Here is a 20,809-nt window from a genome sequence, read left to right as displayed (position 1 = left end):
ACTTGGGCTAAACTGCATGGTGATTTCATAACAGTTTTAATTAAGCCACCTTACCTGCTTTAAAAAATCAAGATCTCTTTAAGAGTAAGAAATATTACTTTATTTTACAATGGCTTCTTCCTGAAATCAATCAGATTAGCATGGAATTTTTAGGACTAAAGGGGTCTAGAAAAATAACTGCACTTCTCCCAGCCCTGTTTCATTTCCTTCATTAGCAGTCTAGCACTCCACTATAAATAAACTCTTCCGTTCTTCAAATATTTATAGCACTTCTTACAATTGGTAAAAACTCAGAAATCCTGTGACCTCTCCCCCCTCAAAATAAAAATACAGCTGGACAGAAATACAGGAATAAGTTCTTTAACAACCTCTCCTCCATAAAGAAAAACATTCCAAAAGCAAGTCTTAAATGATGCTGGATACGATAAGTGGGGGTTTTTAGCCTGAAGAAGCAATTAGTGTTAAAATTAATGAACTAGAAAAGCAAAGTAAATTTGCACATGAAGTTGAAACATAAAATTAGGTAACTTGTAAGTATTTGGAATTAAACTGCAGGACCAAGAAATTGCTAAATGATCCGAAGTGAACAAAGATGCAGAGGAAAACACCATTAAAATTATCAGCTAAAAACAGTATTTCCCTTACACACCAAAGGTTCCTTCAATAAATTAAAGTAGTAAGACCAAAGGAATTTACTTCATTTAGCAAAAAGTGAATTACATTAAAACTACATCAAGCAAAGGGAGAATTACATTAAAGTACTAATGCATAAGAATATTTTCTCTGCACCATTAAACGTATTCAATAAGGTAGTGCAATGTGATCAAACAGATATGCTCACTGGGCCAAATCCATGATTCCTGAAGTCAGATTAAACTTGATTTTTACAAGCAATCTACTTACCCACTTGGCCATTTATTTATTCAGGGCTCCTCACTGAGATATCGGAGTACCTACAAAGAGCTGAGTGTACGCAATCCTTCCTACCATGTGTGTAGCACCCACCCAGCAAATACTATAAGTAGACTTGGAAGGATTCAATTCTTATTGGTAAATGGCAGGAAGCATTGATTTCACACACACAAACCTATGAAAAAGGTATTTCCATAGAAAATAATCAACTTTTAAAAATAAGCAAGGTAAGAAAAATGCTGCCGGAGAGTTTATTAGAGTTTGTTTTAAGGATATTTACTTTGTATTTTTTGACATGTGATGTTCAAAATTTGTGTTTTAACAATTGTAAAGCTTTGAGTGATTGAACTACAGTGTCTATTGTCATTAAATAATTATTGTGTGACACTCCACCCTACCCCATAATTTCTGCAACTGTGAACATTTTAAAATCTATAAAAAGGAAAAAGCTTCAAAATAAACATTACTATGGTCCATCAAAATTATCAAAAAGAAAAATCAAATTCTGCCAAGCCTAACGATAACACATGGGCTGTAGTCATGTCCACTGCATGCACTGACTCAAGCATACACTGTGAGAGTGTGTGTGTTTTTGTGTGTGCACGAAGTTTGCAGCTACCCAATGGAACCCCATAATTGCAGACCCCCACCCCATTCCACATTGTCTTGAAGGAAACTGCTCCACAATTTACAGGACTGGACTGAGTCCTCCTGGGAGGCTTGTCTGCAGAATATTCCTCCCAGCACAGTGGAACCAAGACAATCAGGATCCAGACCTTAGTTGGAAGAAGGATCCCCAAAACAATGCCGGTTTGTGCAATTAGATTTCTAGTTAACTAGTATATTTCTACTGGGCTAAAACATATAATTTTGTGTTAATAATCAGTCCTTCAAAGGGCCTTATGGTATTTCCTTAGACAATCATTGAGAGATATTTTAGCAACATACCATTTGTTTTTTAAACAGAAAGAAAAAGAAAAACAGCAGCACAGACCTGTAATACCCATCTTCATATTATTTTGGTTTATTAAGGAGAAGAAAGTATCAAAGAAAAACAAGGAAGGTTTTCTTCCTTTCTAGATGAACTTCTGACCAATAGTGCTTTTTATTGGCTTACGGAAAAATAACTTTTACCAGATCTACTAAAACCAAGAATCAATACATGTTAATACTTCTGCAGGATCTTTTTATGAGCGATACTGATCACATACTATCTTTGCTAACTAACTAGACACTTAAATGTATACAGATAGTACATCAGTTTAACGTTCACAGTACAGTAACAGCATAAGTACTAGATAAACTGGTGAGAATTACTGATTACTTTTAGAATTCACGTTAGCTAAGAAAATATTCTGCTGACCTGCTCTGCCCTTGACTACAGACAAATTAAAACTAATCAGGAAAATCCCGAACATGCAAACTTGAAATTAGACAATGCAGAGGACCATTTTGCTTCAGGATTTACAAAGTCCTACAAAAAGTATTCAATAAACACAAATGTAAAAGATGTCAACTGCACTGAAGCTTGACTGAGAACCACCTCCAGCAGGCAACACCCTGCTTTAAGTGACCACATCAAAGTATCCCGAAGGTTTCCAGTACAACTGAATTTGACCTTTACTTAAAGACCACTTCTACTAGACATCCAGTTTTGGCTGCTCCCTTGAGAGGGTTTCCGTTCTCTGCAGTTTGATTCGTTTGCACCTTTTTATCACTTATCACCCTATAGACAGACATAGCTTATAACTATATAGCTTATGCTTCTGGATAGTCTTCGAGTTTCAAAAGGAAGACTTAGGGTTCAAATACAGGTTGTTTTAAAACAAACACTCCTAATGCCAATATACATTTATTTAACTGAAAGGAAATGGTTTAAAAGGAGATGGAGAGAGCGAGGAACTGGATGGTCACAGGACTAAGTTTGGATATGCTGCCTTTCATATATTAGAATTCAGTCCAAGTTAGAAGTGACCTGCCTGATGGTCATTCAGTGGCCCATGTGAAATTACAGTTGGTGGCCTCAGTCCAGTTATTTGTGAACAAGCGTCCATATCACACAAATCATCACAACGGATACTCATGTCAGAATTCTCAGCAATGAGCACAAACAGCTAAAACAATCCTTCAAGTTGCTGACCACCCATCAACTCCCACTGATGTCAGTGGTATATTAATTATGGTGTGACCAATCAGCAAATGGTGGCAATGCACTCCCGTTGAGGCCAAGAGAACCTGAGGATGCTCAGCACCATGTAGGAGGCATTCTGTGACTTGCAAGATTGAGCCCTGAATCAGCATTCATGACCAATAGCCTTGTAGCCCCTAGAGGTGGCCCTCAAAACCAGGATGGAGGCAGATTGTCAGGTCCGTGATGGGGAAGCTTGAACTGCCACCAAAGCTATTCCGTGGAGAGAGGATTTTATTTTCTAGTACATTCAGCCCAGCACCACTAATCCCTTAAACAAAAGCTGGAAGCAATAGAAACCCATTCAGGATACTGTTTTCTGACCGTTCAAATATCTGGCAACATGTAAGGAAACCAAATACAGAATGATATATGCTGTGTATGCCCATCACTTAAAAAATGCACATAGGCCAAAATGATCAAACTTAGTTGCTTAGATTTAGGCTCCTAAATTCATATTTAGTCACCTAAATAAAAGCAGCCTGGTTTCAAAGCTGCTGAGCACTTACGGCACCCATGAAGTTCCCGGGGAGTTGTGTGTTCTTGGCACTTTTGAAAGAAGACTGCATTTACCTACAGACTGAGGTGCCTTCATCTGAAAACTTTGGCCACAAAAAATATATTTGTAACCAAAGAAATGTCTAAATAGTATTTTAAAAGACATTTTTAAAAAGTAGTGAATAAAACCACACAAAATGTTTGCTTTATTTCTAAGCATCCAGGATTGAGCATGCCAAGGTTTGGTTTCCTGAGAAAGCTCTGCAGCCATTTCCTTCCCCACCCTTGCAAGAACCAGGAAGACAATCTAGGAAAAAAGTGTCTTTCTCGGGCTTCCATTTGCAGGCAGGCAGAGCAGTTTGTGAAAGCCTTATTAAAGAGAACTCTTACAGTTGTCTTTCTTATCAGAGATTCTGTTTTTTTGTGTTTACACCAAAAAATTTAACAAACTTTTATTTTGCTACATAAAATGAGTTTTGAATATGCAAAGTCTAAGGTTACATCATCAGTGTCATTTTGAGCAGCAAGAATGCAAATGAACCTTGCTAATCTGGACACACTCAGATCATCCATCTTTCACCCTCTTCTCAGCAAAGAGTTAGCAGTGGCCTACAATGAAGACTCGTATTACAAGAATGTCATTTACTGTGGCAAAATACACTACAGGACATATAAATAAATAGTAGTAAATTCAACTTGTTAAATAAGCAAACAAAGCTCTTTTGTGAGGCAGCAATCTGGACTTTTCCTCTTTGCTCACTTTAGTCACTCACAAAATTCATTCCATCACAGCGTCTCATGCACAGTTATTAGTGTGGTTCAGAAGCTCCACCATATTGACTAACTTCTTAAAAAATGCCACAAAATCATTTCAGCAAGTGTAAAACAAACTTGAAAATGGGAATTTAAATATGGATGTTCCCTAAAACATGCAACACGGAATTATGCCCTCATGTGCATTTGCTATATTCACCAGCTTTGACTATGAAACTCTGTTTTTAAAGAAAATGTCTCTTTTCCAAACTTGTCAATTATCCTTGCCACCACATTCCTTTATCAATGCAGCCTAGAGCTGCTTAATCTAAGCCACTTTAAGATGCACCTGTGAATCAGACTGTGTTAATCACACTAACAGATGGCAGGGGCCAGACAGTCAACTAAGCACTGCTATGGGTACCCGCATGGCCCCACAGTATGCCAACATTTTTATGGCTGATTTAGAACAACGCTTCCTCAGCTCTCGTCCCCTAAAGCCCCTACTCTACTTGCGCTATATTGATGACATCTTCATCATCTGGACCCATGGAAAAGAAGCCCTTGAGGAATTCCACCATGATTTCAACAATTTCCATCCCACCACCAACCTCAGCCTGGTCCAGTCCACACAAGAGATCCACTTCCTGGACACTACAGTGCTAATAAACAATGGCCACATAAACACCACCCTATACCGTAAACCTACTGACCGCTATTCCTACCTGCATGCCTCCAGCTTTCACCCTGACCACACCACACGATCCATCGTCTACAGCCAAGCTCTGCGATACAACCGCATTTGCTCCAACCCCTCAGACAGAGACAAACACCTACAAGATCTCTGTCAAGCTTTCTTACAACTACAATACCCACCTGCAGAAGTAAAGAAACAGATTGATAGAGCCAGAAGAGTTCCCAGAAGTTACCTACTACAGGACAGACCTAACAAAGAAAATAACAGAACGCCACTAGCCGTCACCTTCAGCCCCCAACTAAAACCCCTCCAACGCATTATTAAGGATCTACAACCTATCCTAAAGGATGACCCAACACTCTCACAAGTCTTGGGAGACAGGCCAGTCCTTGCCTACAGACAGCCCCGCAACCTGAAGCAAATACTCACCAACAACCACATACCACACAACAGAACCACTAACCCAGGAACTTATCCTTGCAACAAAGCCCGTTGCCAATTGTGCCCACATATCTATTCAGGGGACACCATCACAGGGCCTAATAACATCAGCCACACTATCAGAGGCTCGTTCACCTGCACATCCACCAATGTGATCTATGCCATCATGTGTCAGCAATGCCCCTCTGCCATGTACATTGGTCAAACTGGACAGTCTCTACGTAAAAGAATAAATGGACACAAATCAGATGTCAAGAATTATAACATTCATAAACCAGTCGGAGAACACTTCAATCTCTCTGGTCACGCAATCACAGACATGAAGGTCGCTATCTTAAAACAAAAAAACTTCAAATCCAGACTCCAGCGAGAAACTGCTGAATTGGAATTCATTTGCAAATTGGATACTATTAATTTAGGCTTAAATAGAGACTGGGAGTGGCTAAGTCATTATGCAAGGTAGCCTGTTTCCTCTTGCTTTTTCCTACCCCCCCCCCCCCCCCAGATGTTCTGGTTTAACTTGGATTTAAACCTGGAGAATGGTCAGTTTAGATGAGCTATTACCAGCAGGAGAGTGAGTTTGTGTGTGTATGGGGGTGGGGGGGATGTGAGAAAACCTTGATCTATGCAGGAAATAGCCCGACTTGATTATGTAAAGAGTTGTCACTTTGGATGGGCTAGCACCAGCAGGAGAGTGAATTTGTGTGGGGGGGTGGAGGGTGAGAAAACCTGGATTTGTGCTGGAAATGGCCCACCTGTTGATCACTTTAGATAAGCTATTACCAGCAGGACAGTGGGGTGGGAGGAGGTATTGTTTCATGATTTCTGTGTGTATATAAAGTCTGCTGCAGTTTCCACGGTAAACATCTGATGAAGTGAGCTGTAGCTCACGAAAGCTCATGCTCAAATAAATTGGTTAGTCTCTAAGGTGCCACAAGTACTCCTTTTCTTTTTAAGAACTTATGTAATTTAAATAGCATCTAACATTTCACATTGTCAGAACAGAGGCAGAGGCAGTTATATACAGCAGTATCTCTAGTACAGTTGAACAACACCGGTACTTAAATCATTTGAACGTATGTTTCAGCTACGTATTATATGCCAAACAAGAGCTAATTACAAAGCAGCCTGAAGAATGAATGTACTACTTGACTGCTACATACTGTAACACTGTGACCTCTCTAATGCATGATGTCTAAGTAAGCTAATATGAAATGTAGCAGTCTATGTTCCTTAAGTCAGTGATAATACAAAAGTGTGCACAATGGCACACCACCAGTAATCCACAGGGGTTTAATAATAATTCCATTGAGCCACCTAAGAAATCAATATGAATACACTTTTCTTCCTAGTGATTGATCCATTCAGGCCATATTAATAACTCTATAAATAACCAAAAGGGAAGGAATTTTAATGTCCACATAGGTTTCAGATTCTTTTAATCCACTTTCACATTAACTGAGTATCATAAATGTTCATGTTTAGTTGGACTACTAATTAGAGAAAGTGCTTTCCATGGGATCAAATCCTGCAGCTCTCACTCCAGGAATAAATCCCATTGTCTCTAAATCCATTAATTGTCTCCAGTAGAATTTCTGCCTGCGTAAAGGCTGCAGATTTGGTCCAATAAGGTTCGGTTAAAAATAGTTCCAAACCACCTTTTAATTAACTCATTCTCAAACAGATTATTTTTCTTTAGTTAAACTTCAAATCAGACACAAAAGCAGAAAGTGAAAGGGGATGATCGTTTATAAATTGGACTCCATAACACAACAATGGTTAACTTTAATTTAAGAAGAAGGAAAACTACTAAAAAGTTAAAGATAAACTAAGATAGAAAGAACAGACCAGTAAAACAAACTGGGTATGCAACAATGTTAGTTTATTTTCATGTTCCAGAGTCATGAAATAAATTACACAGAGAAAACAGTTGGGAAAAGTTATTGCTATTTGATATCACATGCATTTAAGAGCCAAGAAGCCAAGGAGTTGACAGTGCGAAAGGTTAGAAAGCAACTACTTTCCACATGGATCCCGCCAGTCACCTCTAACAGTCGGCTGTTACTTACTCATATGGTTGTTGTCATTCACAAAATCCTCTGAGCCATCATTGTCATCTTCATCATCTCCAGATGAAAGAGCATCTGCATATTAAAGATGATCATATCTTTTATACAATGCATTTTGTAGCACATGCAATTTCCTACACTTTAGAACACCTAAACAAGGTACATCTGGATTAGATTTCTTTAAATGTGCCAAAGTTAAATGAGTAGCAAACCCAATCATAAAATGTGTACGAGTCTTACAAAACCTACTAAAACTGGGTAATAATCCCGAAATTGCTATAGAGATTTCAAAGCAAGGTTGCTAACTACGGAAAATCTATTTCTTTCCAGTTATGATTCTTTTCTCCTTAAGAGCTCTAATGGTCTCAGGAATGATTTGTCACTAGCAGACTGTAGCATGCAGGTAATACAGCAACATGCAGAACTGTGTGATTGGTTCTAGGATATGCTTATATTTCTCATATGAAAATCATATCATTTAAATACATTACACAGCCCGTTTTATCATTGTGGTCACTTGTATAATCCAGTAATTTACACATAAAGCAAAGGGTCACATCTTCAGCTGGTGTAAATCAGCATAGGTCCATTGAAGTAAATAAAGTGTTATGCCAATTTACACCTGTTCAGGATCTGGCTCAAGGGGAAAATATTAGAAACTTCACGATATGAAAGGCTATTCTGTGTATCCTACTTTACGTCTCACTGGACTTCTTCAAATTAGAACAGAATGTAGTTTTATATCACACTTTTAACACTGAAAATTGCTACTACGTGCAAGATCTGTGTTCAGCTCACTCACCTGTAATATTTACAATGAAGTATAGAGTATCACTTTCTGTAGTCCTAACAGCAGTGCAAGCATAGAGGCCCGAATCTCTGGGTGCAGCATCTTTAATTTGCAAGTATTCCCCACTAATCACTGTTCTATTATTGGGCCCCAACTGGACCCCATCTTTAGTCCAAATGATGGCATCTTTCAACTGACAACGCAACTTAAGTGGATCTCCTGGAAGTGCTGAGTACACATCTGGTTGAGAGATTTGGTATTTGGTTGGTGGCTCTGCAAAGTGGAAGGAAGGAGGAAAAATAAAAAGGGAAAGGAGAGAATTGCCAACAAAAGTTAGTAAAGGCCCCTTTCATCCACAGAAATTAAGTTATGTTAAGAAAATGTTTCATTATCAAATTCTCCCAGCCACCTACTTTATAAAATTGAAAGGCATGCAGTTATGGAGCACATTTTACTTGTAAAAAGTAAACCACAAAGAAAGTCCCTGCCAAAGCAGCAGTGGTCCTTCCTTTCTTCATTGGGATAGTTTTGCATATGATTATGAAGAGGCACATCACACATAAGTGCTTATTATTGTATATTAACCCTGTAACATTCTTATTGTATGTTAACCAAAAGCTGCCTACAAAATATTCTAATTCTGGTCAGGGGAATGTCAATGAGTCTGAGATTCTGAGGATCTCAAAGCAATTTTGGGGAGGGGGGATGACTCACAAAACTCATTCAAAATTTAGAACATTTACTTCATCCCTGTACTTAAATGAATGGATATTTTTCACCAAGAGAAATTCATTTTAGAAATAGAAAACAAAACATTTTTCTCCCTGAGAGGTTCTGAATAGGGATAAGGGGATACAAGAACAAATCTAAGCTGGCATAAATCCATTGCTTATACACAGTATATATGACTAATTTATCCCCTCTCTCTGGCACCTCTCTGCTCCTTTTTCAAACTTTCTATATTTGTTTTCCATACTGCCCACTCTCTGCTCCAACTTACAGTCTTTTTTTCCATTGAATTGGTTCTCTCCCTTTCTTATTTCACACTCTCTCCTGAGTAGAATGTAAACACCTACTGACATGTGAGTGAAACTTTCAAACTCAAGATGAGACAGTTCACCCTTCTGTTCCCTTACTGTATCAGGATATTCACAAGAACTTCAGCAGCTGTTTTCTCAAACAAATTTGGTATTCAAATTAAGTTTTTCTATATTTATATGACCGAAATCATCCTCTCCCAAAATAAAACCCAAAAGAACACTGGAAATTCACTTCACAGTTACCTCAAGTGGGACAGATTCCTGTCCTTGTGAGACATGGAGCATGAAAGTTAGAAACCCCACAAAGCCCTAGGCTTCATTGTATGAAGGAATTTGGTCCCTTTGTACCCATGGGTTCCTCTCAGAAGCAGTTATGTAGCCACAGTCTACTCTCCTCCACACTTGTACTCCTCCTCCCTTTCTCCAGAGTGGAACAGGGAGCAAAGAAGGGGAGAATCATGGGTACTGAGGAGGGTGTGTCATGTGGAGCAGCTGCTCTCCAGCTCCTAAGAACCCCAACAAATATCCTTCAACATGGAGACACCAACTGTCCAGTATGCCTTTGTGTATATGTATAAATAAAATATACATATTGTGTTGTTGGGAGCCAAGCATCATCTTAAAATAGGCAATGTCAACTCTTACTTCTGGGAACAACATTCTCTAGCCAAAGTCTTCAAAGAGCTATAATACAACTTGACACTTTTTACAAACTCATTTTACCTCATTCACCTTAGTCTTGCTGGCATGTTAAGAATTCCATTGATCCATTATACAAGTTAAACATAGTGCACCAAATAGTGCTATAACAAAAGTCATCTCCAGATGGAGGACAAGTGGTTTCTACATATATTTCGTATCAGTAAAGAGTAAACCCAAGAAAACTCATATCCTACTGCCAAAGATTTTTTTTAAGTTACCTGAAATTGCAAAACAAACAAGATGACAAATTTACTTTGCAGTACAAGAATTGACAGACTTCTCTGTAGCTTCTGTAGTGGGCTCTATCTTCAGAGTAAATTTGTTTTACAGAATTACTCTATGCTAACAATTTACAAATGTCTTTAAAAATGACTTTGTTTAAATTTTTAAAATGCCAATATAGGTGTTGATAACTTTATTCAGCCTTCCCATTCACTGTTATAAGGGGCTTTATACTGAACAGTTCAAGAAAGCAAACAGACAGGGCCCTCTGGATCCCATTGCAATGTCTCCACATACAGATTACTCCAACTGTGATTACATGCCGTGAAAGATAAACCATATTCAAACTCCATCCCTAAATGAATTCTTTTTAAATGGCTATCCTACTTAATCTTTCAGCACAAGTCAAAAGTCATATTTAACCACAGCTCTAAAAGAAAAATTACTAGTAAGCCAACAAAGAATGGACAACTCATATACTGATCTGTACAAATTAGAAATCCTTGACCTAGTACATTATTCTCTATTAATATCATCTGCAGGAAGGTATAGCACCAAGAGTTGTCAGGAAATAACCAATGTTTGGAAGGAGTGAGCTATTTCAGTTAAGGCTTTGTGTTTCTAGCAGCACTTAAGACCGCCACTTTTTATAATGAAGTGAGCTGTAGCTCACGAAAGCTTATGCTCAAATAAATTGGTTAGTCTCTAAGGTGCCACAAGTCCTCCTTTTCTTTTTGCGAATACAGACTAACATGGCTGCTACTCTGGAACCACTTTTTATAATGTTTGCCAATAAAACTTTTCCAGTCTGGGTGTTGAATTGGTGCCCAAACGCGAACAGGTGGGACACTGAAGCACTATCCTGTCCAATAGTTTCATAGTCAAAGGTCAACAGGTTTCAACTGATCCCGCCAACTACAGTACTCTACAAAATTACCCTCCTCTCCAAGTACTCTGCGCCCAGTTAATAAATATTTTTACACTCAGATGAGATTTACAGCAAGGAATACGGGGTCAATTTCTGCACACACACACACAGTGTAACCCAGTTAATGCTGGACCTTAGGCCCACACTGGGGCTGTTTCTGCAACCCAACCTCAGATGGATGTCCAAGGATCTCTGGCTTCTCTTGTGCCTGCATCCTGGGGTTTGCCTCAGATGCAGCCTTTGTGGTTCCCCCAAGCACAAGGGCTGCTCAGTACTACCAGACATTTGGCACCCCAAAAGGGGTGAGGGAAAGGCAAGGCTATGACTCCTCACCATCAAGGAGATTTTTACAATTGCAGAGGGTGGCATCTCCCTTCAACAAAGCTCCACAGGTTGGGAGTCCAATTTGGCCCCTAAGGCTGAGTTTGTAAGTTGACAATTTACTCAATCGGGGGTGGAAGACAAATGCAGCCAAACACTCTTTGTATCTTTTAGTACTCGGGTTCTTATATCGCCCCATCACCGTGGTATCTGAGCGCCTCCAGTGGTGCATTAAGCAATGTAACTATCATCTGTCCTTCCACCCTCAAAAAAAAAAATTTTTTTTAAAGGATTTCAAACTTCAGTTCCATTCTTAATTCTTAAAAAAAAGACTCCCTTTCTTTTACATTCATGTCAATCATCTGCTGACAGTGACATCATTATTTTAATGTCAGATGGGAAAAGAAGTGCCCGTGCGTGAACACATCAATGACAACATAGGTGGAGAAAAAGCAAGGGGGAGTCCCTTGCAAAACTGGGCACCTCTGGGATAAATGTTTGACAAACAGGCTTGGGTGTCTTCCCACCTCCCCCATGTCTCTCAGCATGGTTTATGCCAGCTGACCATCCTGAACAAATGGTGTAAATGCTGTTTGTTTAAGAGCCAAGTGGCCAGAAGAGAGGACTGTGGAAATTCCTATAGCTCATTTTCATATTACTATGAATTCAATTATATTCCAAACAGCGTTTCCATTTAGGGCATGACCAATCTAAACAAGAGGTTTATATATGTATTTTATTATGTTTTCTAAATTTATTAAAATATTAACAAAAAGCTAAGAATGTGGATATCGTAGTTACAAACAAACAAACTATCAGCTAACATATCCCACCCCCAAAAATAAATAAATAAATAAGACCCAGCAAAGATTCCCAAAAAGCTCTCCACCTTCACAAAAGCCATATCCCCCTCCCCCCACTCAAGCCTCTTCCACTTCAAAAGCCTTAGTAAATACCCAAACACCCTCTGCAGCACAAAGACCCAGGCTGTATTGAATCAGAGAGGCTGGTTGCAAAGTTGACAGCCCCTCACAGAGAAGACTCTGCTGCCAGCTCCCTCTCTTTTAAACTGAGGGGGACTGTATCAGTATGGGATGGGAAGAGTAGCTATCCTAAGGCTAATCTAACAGAGAAAGGTATAACATGAGCCAACTTGGCTGGATGTTGAAGCTAGGCGAGTTCAGACTGGAAATAACGTGCACATTTTTAACAAAAGTAAGTAACCATTGGAAGAACTTACCAAGGGTCATGGTGGATTCGCCATGGTGGATTTTAAAATCAAGACTGGATGTTTTTCTAAAAGATATGGTCTCGGAATTGTCTCGGCCAGTGGTTCTCAAAGCCAGTCTGCCGCTTGTTCAGGGAAAGCCCCTGGCGTGCCGGACTGGTTTGTTTACCTGCCGCGTCCCCAGGTTCAGCAGATTGCGGCTCCCACTGGCCGCGGTTCACTGCTCCAGGCCCATGGGGGCTGCTGGAAGGCGCACCGGGGCTTTCCCTGAACAAGCGGCGAAGCAGCGGATCGGCTTTGAGAACCAATGGTCTAGGCTCTATGGAGGTCGGTCTAGATGACCACAGTGATCCCTTCTGGCCCTGGAATCTATGTCTCTCATAAGGCATTGAAAGTCTCAAACCACTTGGGCTTTGTAGGTGAAAAACAAAAGCTTTAGTACTATCCAGAAACCAACAGGCAGCAGGTAAAGACCAAGGAGCACAGTTCACAGAGGGTGGGCACCCCCAATTTAATAGTGTGGAGATCATTCTTGCCCCATCTTCCACTTCCCTCCCCCAACCTACCAGAATCCCTTCAGTCTTGTCTGGATTGAGCTTCAGCCAACTAGCTCTCATCCATGTCCCAATCTTTTTTCAAAACCCTAGGCCAGGCATAGCTATGACTTCTCCAGCTGTTCTGTTGCCATACGTTATCTCCCAAATACACTGCAGTCCATTATAAATATCTTCTCACAACACACACACACAAATCTTCTGCGGTCAAGAATAGCCCTACAAAGAGCAGAGACTAATTTTTTCCTCTAAAAAGAAATTTAAAAATGTCATTACAATCAGAAGCAAAAGTCTTTATAAAATAAATGGCATTAAAGAATGGGAACTGGACTTCATTCTGATAGTTACAGACAGAAGAAAAGTGTGACAAATTCTAGTTCTGTTTCAAAGAAGCTACTGAACAAAATTACTTGAACTACTGTATTTCCAATCACAGCCTCATTTACAAAATATGTTAAGAGACAGATTCCCAAATAAACTGAGGGTTTTTCTGGCACCCTTTAACCCTTAGATCTTTAAAGAAGTAGGCTTCTCAACTAGTCACCTGAGGTGTGCAGGGCTGTACCACCAATGAGATAAGATGAAAAAAGGTGTAGCTCTGAGATGAAAACCATACATCAGAAAGCCATTTCAAAAGGTCAAGTTACTCTGCTCTGGCAGAGGAAACTTGCAAAACAAGTTAAGTTATGATGTCATGTTCTGTATACCTCGTACTCCAATGAGTGTATACTTTACAGCAATCAGTAATTACAGTATGAGCCTACAGGACCATAATAACTTCTCTCACATGCTACACACACTAGGACAGGGAGAAAAAAAAAATGAATCTCCTCCAATAGAAATATTTCCCAACATCATTATGGGAAGGGGAAAATATTACCCAGCGCTGACTTGTTTTCCTCAGCACTGAGGACTTTAAAAAATAATAATAATAATGATGATGGAAAAATTAGCAATGGGTTCCAACATTTGAAAATCCTATTAGCAAAGAGGAAAGCCTCAGAAACACACCTAAAATGAATCCCTGTGTGAGGACTTTGATTTCAAGTAATACTGTTTGGAAACTGGTTGGTTATCAATATGAGAGAAGTAATGCTGCATACTCCTGCAGATAACTCCTTTCAGCTCTATTTAGTCTTGGCCGTGAATACCAGGATGTAGATCATGCATGGCAGAAGAGAGCATTTAGAATAAATAACTGCAATTTCTTTAAAAGACCTGATTACCACGGAGTCTTATACACCATACGTGAAAGTCACATTTCCCCTGACATGGCTAAGTATGGGACAGAATACAACAGAAATGACACCATTCTACTGCTTGGGACAACATGAAGTGTATTGCAAAGGAACTCCAGAGCACTCTGCAGGTGATGGCATTACGGTCCAGGGTGGCCCATTGCACAGGATGCCCCAGCAGGCTCTTGGGGAGGCAACGAAGAAATGAAGTGTGGCCAGCAGATCCTCAAACTACACAGATTGTCTAGCTACAAACCCTACTGGTGGGGGAGGGAAGGCATAGTGGAACACAGAAACTATTTCAGGCACTGTACTGGTGGTGGCAAAGTGGCTGCTTCAGTGTCACATGTCCTGCCTCCAGGTTGGAGAGCGATGGTTGCATCTCACAGAACCTCTGCGTTGGTCTCCTGTGAGAAAGCTTAGTTGTTCGAGCTTTGCACAGGAAGTGAGAATTTCACCCAGCATTCACAGTCCACCTTACTGCGGTAGAAAGAACCTTACTACAGAAGTGACCCTGGAGTTATGGCTGCAAGAGTACACAATACACATGGGAAGTGCCAAGTCTTACATGCTGCTGGGTTTAGCTATGCACCACATGCTCTTGGGAGTCACCCCAGTTACATTATTAAGTATCCTTTAATTATACTGCAGTTATGGTGATCAAACCACATGTCATCGGCAGGACTCGAACCCATGACCTTCAGCTCCAAAGTACAGACCCCTATCGTTGGAGCTAAAGTAATACCTCCATTGGTTGGACACAGTAGTAGATTGTTATTCTCTATGCAAACTAGATGCTATTGGGGAATGTGATGCGTACTTCACACAGTTATTCAATCTCATAAAAACTAAAGCAAATATTGAAGCTAATTACAGTGGGATCTTTTGTGTAACATGTAAAATGATAAAAAGGGACATCAACCTTTTCTAGAACCTTGAATGCAGCATTTTGTGAAACAACCTTTACTACTGCTAAAAGGCACACTTTGAGGGATGGGCAGAGAGACAAATATCATGTGTCTCCTCATTGTTTTTCCTTCCAACAACAGCACATCATCAGATCTTTTCTGCTCCTGCACAGAGCACTTACTTCATGACACAGCAGTAGAGGGGTTGAGCTGGTTTCATTTTGCTACCTGGCGCTATCTGCTTGACTGGGAAACACTATGTATAGGAGACATGATCCTGGGAAAAGGGATGGGTCTATTTGATTCAGGATCCAGAATAAACAAAAAAGCATCTTAAACCAACCACCAGACTCATCCCAAACTATAGCTTTTTATCCAGTCCCCTATTTCCATTTATAAGAGTGATGAAGGGGAAGTGCTTTCCACTCCCCATCACATAAAAATGGAACTAAGCCTCTGTCTTCAAGGCTCACACCATCCTCTGGTGGTGTTATCACTGTAAACATACCATGGGAACATAGTACAATTTTAACATTAGAAGTTGCATAACTTCTGGACAGAGAGGGAACATACTCAGGTTCTCTGTGAGCAAAGCAACGGTTGCTTCTTAAGTAAAAACTAGACCACACACACGACCATATCAATACTCTTGACTAAAACAGCTCAGGAAAAACAGGTTGCTTGTTTGTTAGTGTGTTTTTGTCAGAAAAAGCCAATTCATCAAAATAAAAAAAAGAGAGAAAGACCCAGAGTCCATTTCTCGGTGCTTAGGGCACTCACATGGGAAATCGGAAAGTGCAAGTCCCTGCTCCAAGTCAGGAAGAGCCCTAACCACCACAGACAATTGAGAGGTGGGTCTCCCTCAGTCTCACCAGCTGGAGCTTTTCCACTTTACAGAAATAATTCAATATTCCTTGGGACAGAGATACTAACTTTATAGCCCAAGAGTTGGGGGGGCTCACCTGGGATGTGGGAATTGCAGGGGCTTAAACCTTGGAATCTCTAATCTTTTGCGGGACAGGAAAATAATTTCCCACCCAGCTCTGCTTTTGACCTCATCTGGAAGTCTATTCTGCGAATTCACTATTCTCCTTGTAAAATAAAACCTCCTTTGATGGCTAGGATGGGACTTTTAGACATCAGTGGAATTGGATGCCTATAATTCCCTTAAGCATTCTTGAAACTCCTATTGTTAATACATTACTCTTAACTTAAAACCATGGCGTATCATCTGACTTTGGTCTGTCCCAACTACTATCAAGATTCAAAATCTAGTTGGTTCCATTTAAATGCTAATGCTATTTGCCCTGCACAGCCCCAAGATCAGGAGCTGAGGCATGGACCAAATTCTGACCTTTGTGTAATCTGTCAGCTCCAAGGGAGTTTCTCCAGATACAAGCTTTAAGTCAGAGATTCTCAAACTGTGGTCTGTGCACCACCAGTGGTCCGTGAGCTCCATTCAGGTGGTCTGTGGATAGTTCCCTCTAAGGTGCGCTCCTGGGCGGCCGCACATGAGAGAGTGAAGGGCCACCCACCTAATTAGTGGAGCCGTGCAGGCGTGGCTTCACTAATTAGGTGCCTGGACCCTGGAGAAGATGCATATGTAAGGTGAGGTGGTGGCCTTGTGGGGAATAGAGGGTAGGTGGGAGGGGGAAGTGGGGTGAGAAGAGGGGGTGAGGGGAATCTGGGCTGCGGCGGCCAGAGAAAGAGGCAACTTTCCCCAGCTGCAAGGCTGCAACTGCCAGGGAGAGACAACCCTCCTTCCCTGCCCCAGCTTGGGGGCTGCTGTGGCGGGTGAGAGAGGGCACATCCATCGCATTAGAAAGGTAAGACTACTGATATTAAAATATGAGTTGTGCGCTTTTATTTGTAGAACAAAAAAAGTTAACTATTAATTTTGTTTTATATAGCACTTTTATCCAAAGCGCTTTACAATAGTTAGTTAGCTAATGGTAAAAAAAACATTTGGAAAGATCATTAAGTGGTCCGCCGAGACCCTCAGCAATTTTCAAGTGGTCCTCAAAAAAAAAAAAGTTTGAGAACCACTGCTTTAAGTATTTTAAACTGCAGAATCTGTAGACTAGTCTTTTCTACCTCCCACTTTACTCCCAGATGGGCTGTTTTTTCAGAGCATTCCCTTTCCTGACATGCTACCTAAGGCTGTCAACACAGGCCTTTTAATCAAATATAGCCACTTTGGTTAACCAGCATTAAAGCCTGGTATCATATATCAGTATTCATATTGCTGTAGCAACCAGAGGTCCCAGGCAGGATCAGGGTCCCAATATGCTAGAGCTGTATTAGCACACAGGAAGACACAGTTCCTTTTCCAGAGAACTTACAGTCCACCATTCTGATCCTGCAATGTACTGCATGGGATCAGACACCTGCACCTGTGCAAGGCCCCACTGGCTTCAATGGGGCTCTGAGCATAGGGCTGTGTCTTTGCAGCTCTCAAAGCAGGGTCAGGGCCTAATTTAAAACAAGATGCAACCAGTGAGAGTAACAAACAATAACACCTGGGGAAAGGGAGGACACTGTTACAGGATGAGGCAGTTACACAGGCTAGATATATTCACAGCTTGATGGTCCCAGAGTCATTTTAAAAGGTATGGGTATTTTTAATACAGTATAAATAAATATCAAAGTGATTTCCTGTCCCAGAACTCTCTCCTTGGCAGTAGGTAATATTAGTGAAAGATGGTCCATTGGGTCAATTTTTTTTTTGAACTGCTAACTTAAGATGCTGTATCTACCACCTAGCAGTGGTGTGCTGTAGATTTATAACAAGGCCTGCATGTTAATCCTGAATGTATTACAGAAGTATCTGCATTTCTGTGGTGAGTGAAGACTTGCAGATGCATTTGAAAAAGCCTAGAGAATTAAGGGAGCTAGGCAGGAGCTATGGGCACAGCAGGAGAATTGCTGAGGATTGATTCTGCCTGCCTGGTTTAAGGGTCCTGAGCTGCAGACAGTGCAGTGGATGGGCCTGGATTCCCTTAACTCCCCTTTAACAGAAAGTTAGATTCAAAGGGGGCCTCCAAGAGCCTTGAAGATAAGGACCAGCCAGCGTTCCCCCCAACTATATATAAGGGGAGGCCCTTGCACAGAGGGATAGAAGTTAAGGTCCTTACCCCAAGGATGTGCTACTATATAGATTCAAACCAGCTGGGCTGAGTGGACACAGTGTAAGATCCAGCGTGATCAGAAGGGACGCTGATGCACTGAGACACTAGAGTACAGTTAAGTATTTTTTTATATTTCCATCTGTTTCCAAACTAAACATTTATTTTAAGCAAATATTAATCTTTGTATAAAAGGAAGGGGATTCAACTATTTCTACTGAAGTTGGAAAGCTAGTGTAGAAAATATTCATTACGAATTATGCCACATTTATTACTGCAGTGCCATAATAGCCCATTGTCTCGTATAGATTACAACCTCACATAGTTGCAGTTATGTCAGGATTTTTATTGTAAACTCTGTTTTAATGAGTTTGTATCTTGCCTGTAAAAATTTACTATGGGCTAAAATGTAGTTACAAGTTCTCTACTCAGGAGTAACTATTTTAAAATTAAAAAAATACACACCCATTTAATTGTTTTAGTTTTTTAGTCACAAGTTAAAGAAAAAAAAGAACTCAACCAGTCTGAAATGTTTTTGGCCCAGAAAAAAATAAAAACCAAAAAAAAAAACAACCCCAACCCCGCCCCCACAAGATTATAAAAAAGGGACTGGGTTTAAAATGTATCAAATTAGCCTACCATGCGCAATTGTTTCTGATACTTTGAAAAAAATTCAAATATAGCTGATGTGCTGAAGTTTTAACACATGTTAGGGTATGATCAGTACAGCAGTATAATATGCACATGCCTGCAGATTTAGGTCTTGTCCATGCTAAAGGTTCATAAAGTTCAGAATGGATGTTCATGATCATCTACTGTGACTTCTTGTACAACATAGGCCATAGAACTTCACTCAACGATTCTTGCTTCAAAACTTGCTATTGAACCGGAACATGTCTAAATCTTGCTGTAAAGAATTCTTCTGATAGAGAATTTACCACATCTTCTGATAAATCTTTTCCCGTGGTTCATTACCATAGTTAAAAATTTGAATCTTAATTTCAGTTCAAATTTTTCTGAGCTCAGCTTCCAGACATTGGATTTTCTTGGCGCCATACAAAAAAGAACCAGGGTTTGTTACTACCACTGTTTAATCCTTTAATGGGGACAAAGCCTTGCTGTCCATGACTTTCACTATAAATGGCTCAAAGTTTTATCAAGTCAAAATTATTTTTGTTCATATATCTACAGTCCCTTGCCTTTTACAAAGCATGCAGACCAAACTGAAGTATTTTGTATTGTCCTATCACCTACTGACCACCTATCTGAATTTGCTGGCAGAGGAGAAAATCTTTGTATCCATGCTGGTGTACTTTTAACTATGCTGCTTTGAGCTCAGAGATGCAGATTAAAACTAAAACTAAGTCTGTCTTTTTAAAGGTCCAAAGGTTGCAGTGAAAGAAGATAACCTTTAGTGAAGATGCTAGGCTGTCCCATAATCCCTAGCACAGGGACCTAAAGGAATCCCCCAGTATTATTGCTTAGCTACTTCACAAACAGGACACATCTCTGTGCATCATGTGGCTGGTCTTCTTACTTTGTTTTGGGGAGGAGTAGGAAGAAGGATTCTGATGCTTCATGCCATTCCCCAATGCCTTTAGATTCGGAGCAGGAACCATCTAACCACAACCAACCAAAAAATACAATACTTTAGGAGTGGCAACCTGGCACACATGCAGATGGAATCTGAGGAACAGCTTACTAGATTCCAGAGTCTGAATCAAGACTCAAGGTGCCCGGGGTTCCCAGAGCAATAGAACCCACGGTGATTAGAGAGTATGTGTGAGACTTTCATACACTTTGAGTGTAGGAGCCCAGTGGAAGTGGCCATCAGACCATTTTCTAAACTGCTTTAGTATTGTGTTAACAGAAGTCAGAGCTAATGGCTTATATTTAAAAATTAAACGTGTTCTTTAAATATTGGAGCTCTTTTTTATGACTGTAAGGCCATGTCTACACTAAGAAAGTACTCTGATTTTACAGAAGTCGATTTTTGGGAAGAGATTGTATAAAGTTGAGTGCATGCGTCCACACTAAGCACATTAGTTCGGCAGGGTGCGTCCACAGTACCATGGCAAGCGTCGACATTCAGAGCGGTGCACTGTGGGTAGCTATCCCACAGTTCCTGCAGTCTTGGCCCCATCAGGCATTGGGAGCTCAGCCCATTGGGATTCCTAATGCCTGATGGGGCCAAA

The 20,809-nt window shown here is 40.4% G+C and overlaps 1 protein-coding gene across 5 annotated transcripts in view; it reads right to left on the bottom strand.

The window, feature by feature from the left end:
* The window catches only part of FGFR2 (fibroblast growth factor receptor 2), a 179,700-nt gene that overhangs the window by 69,570 nt on the left and 89,321 nt on the right, over positions 1–20,809 (bottom strand). For 3 of the 5 annotated variants that reach the window (XM_073354182.1, XM_073354184.1, XM_073354181.1), the window contains exons 3-4: positions 8,361–8,621; positions 7,559–7,633 (exon numbers count right to left, since the gene is read on the bottom strand). The exons of the other annotated variants lie outside the window; for them this stretch is intronic. In XM_073354182.1, the coding sequence (XP_073210283.1) occupies positions 7,559–7,633; positions 8,361–8,621 (336 nt within the window). The remainder of the gene's footprint in view (positions 1–7,558; positions 7,634–8,360; positions 8,622–20,809) is intronic. 5 annotated transcript variants of the gene reach the window in all.

The sequence above is a fragment of the Lepidochelys kempii genome, chromosome 7, assembly GCF_965140265.1.
Source record: "Lepidochelys kempii isolate rLepKem1 chromosome 7, rLepKem1.hap2, whole genome shotgun sequence".
In the NCBI taxonomy this organism is placed as follows: Eukaryota; Metazoa; Chordata; order Testudines; family Cheloniidae; genus Lepidochelys; species Lepidochelys kempii.
This window is presented reverse-complemented; position numbering and strand designations above follow the sequence as displayed.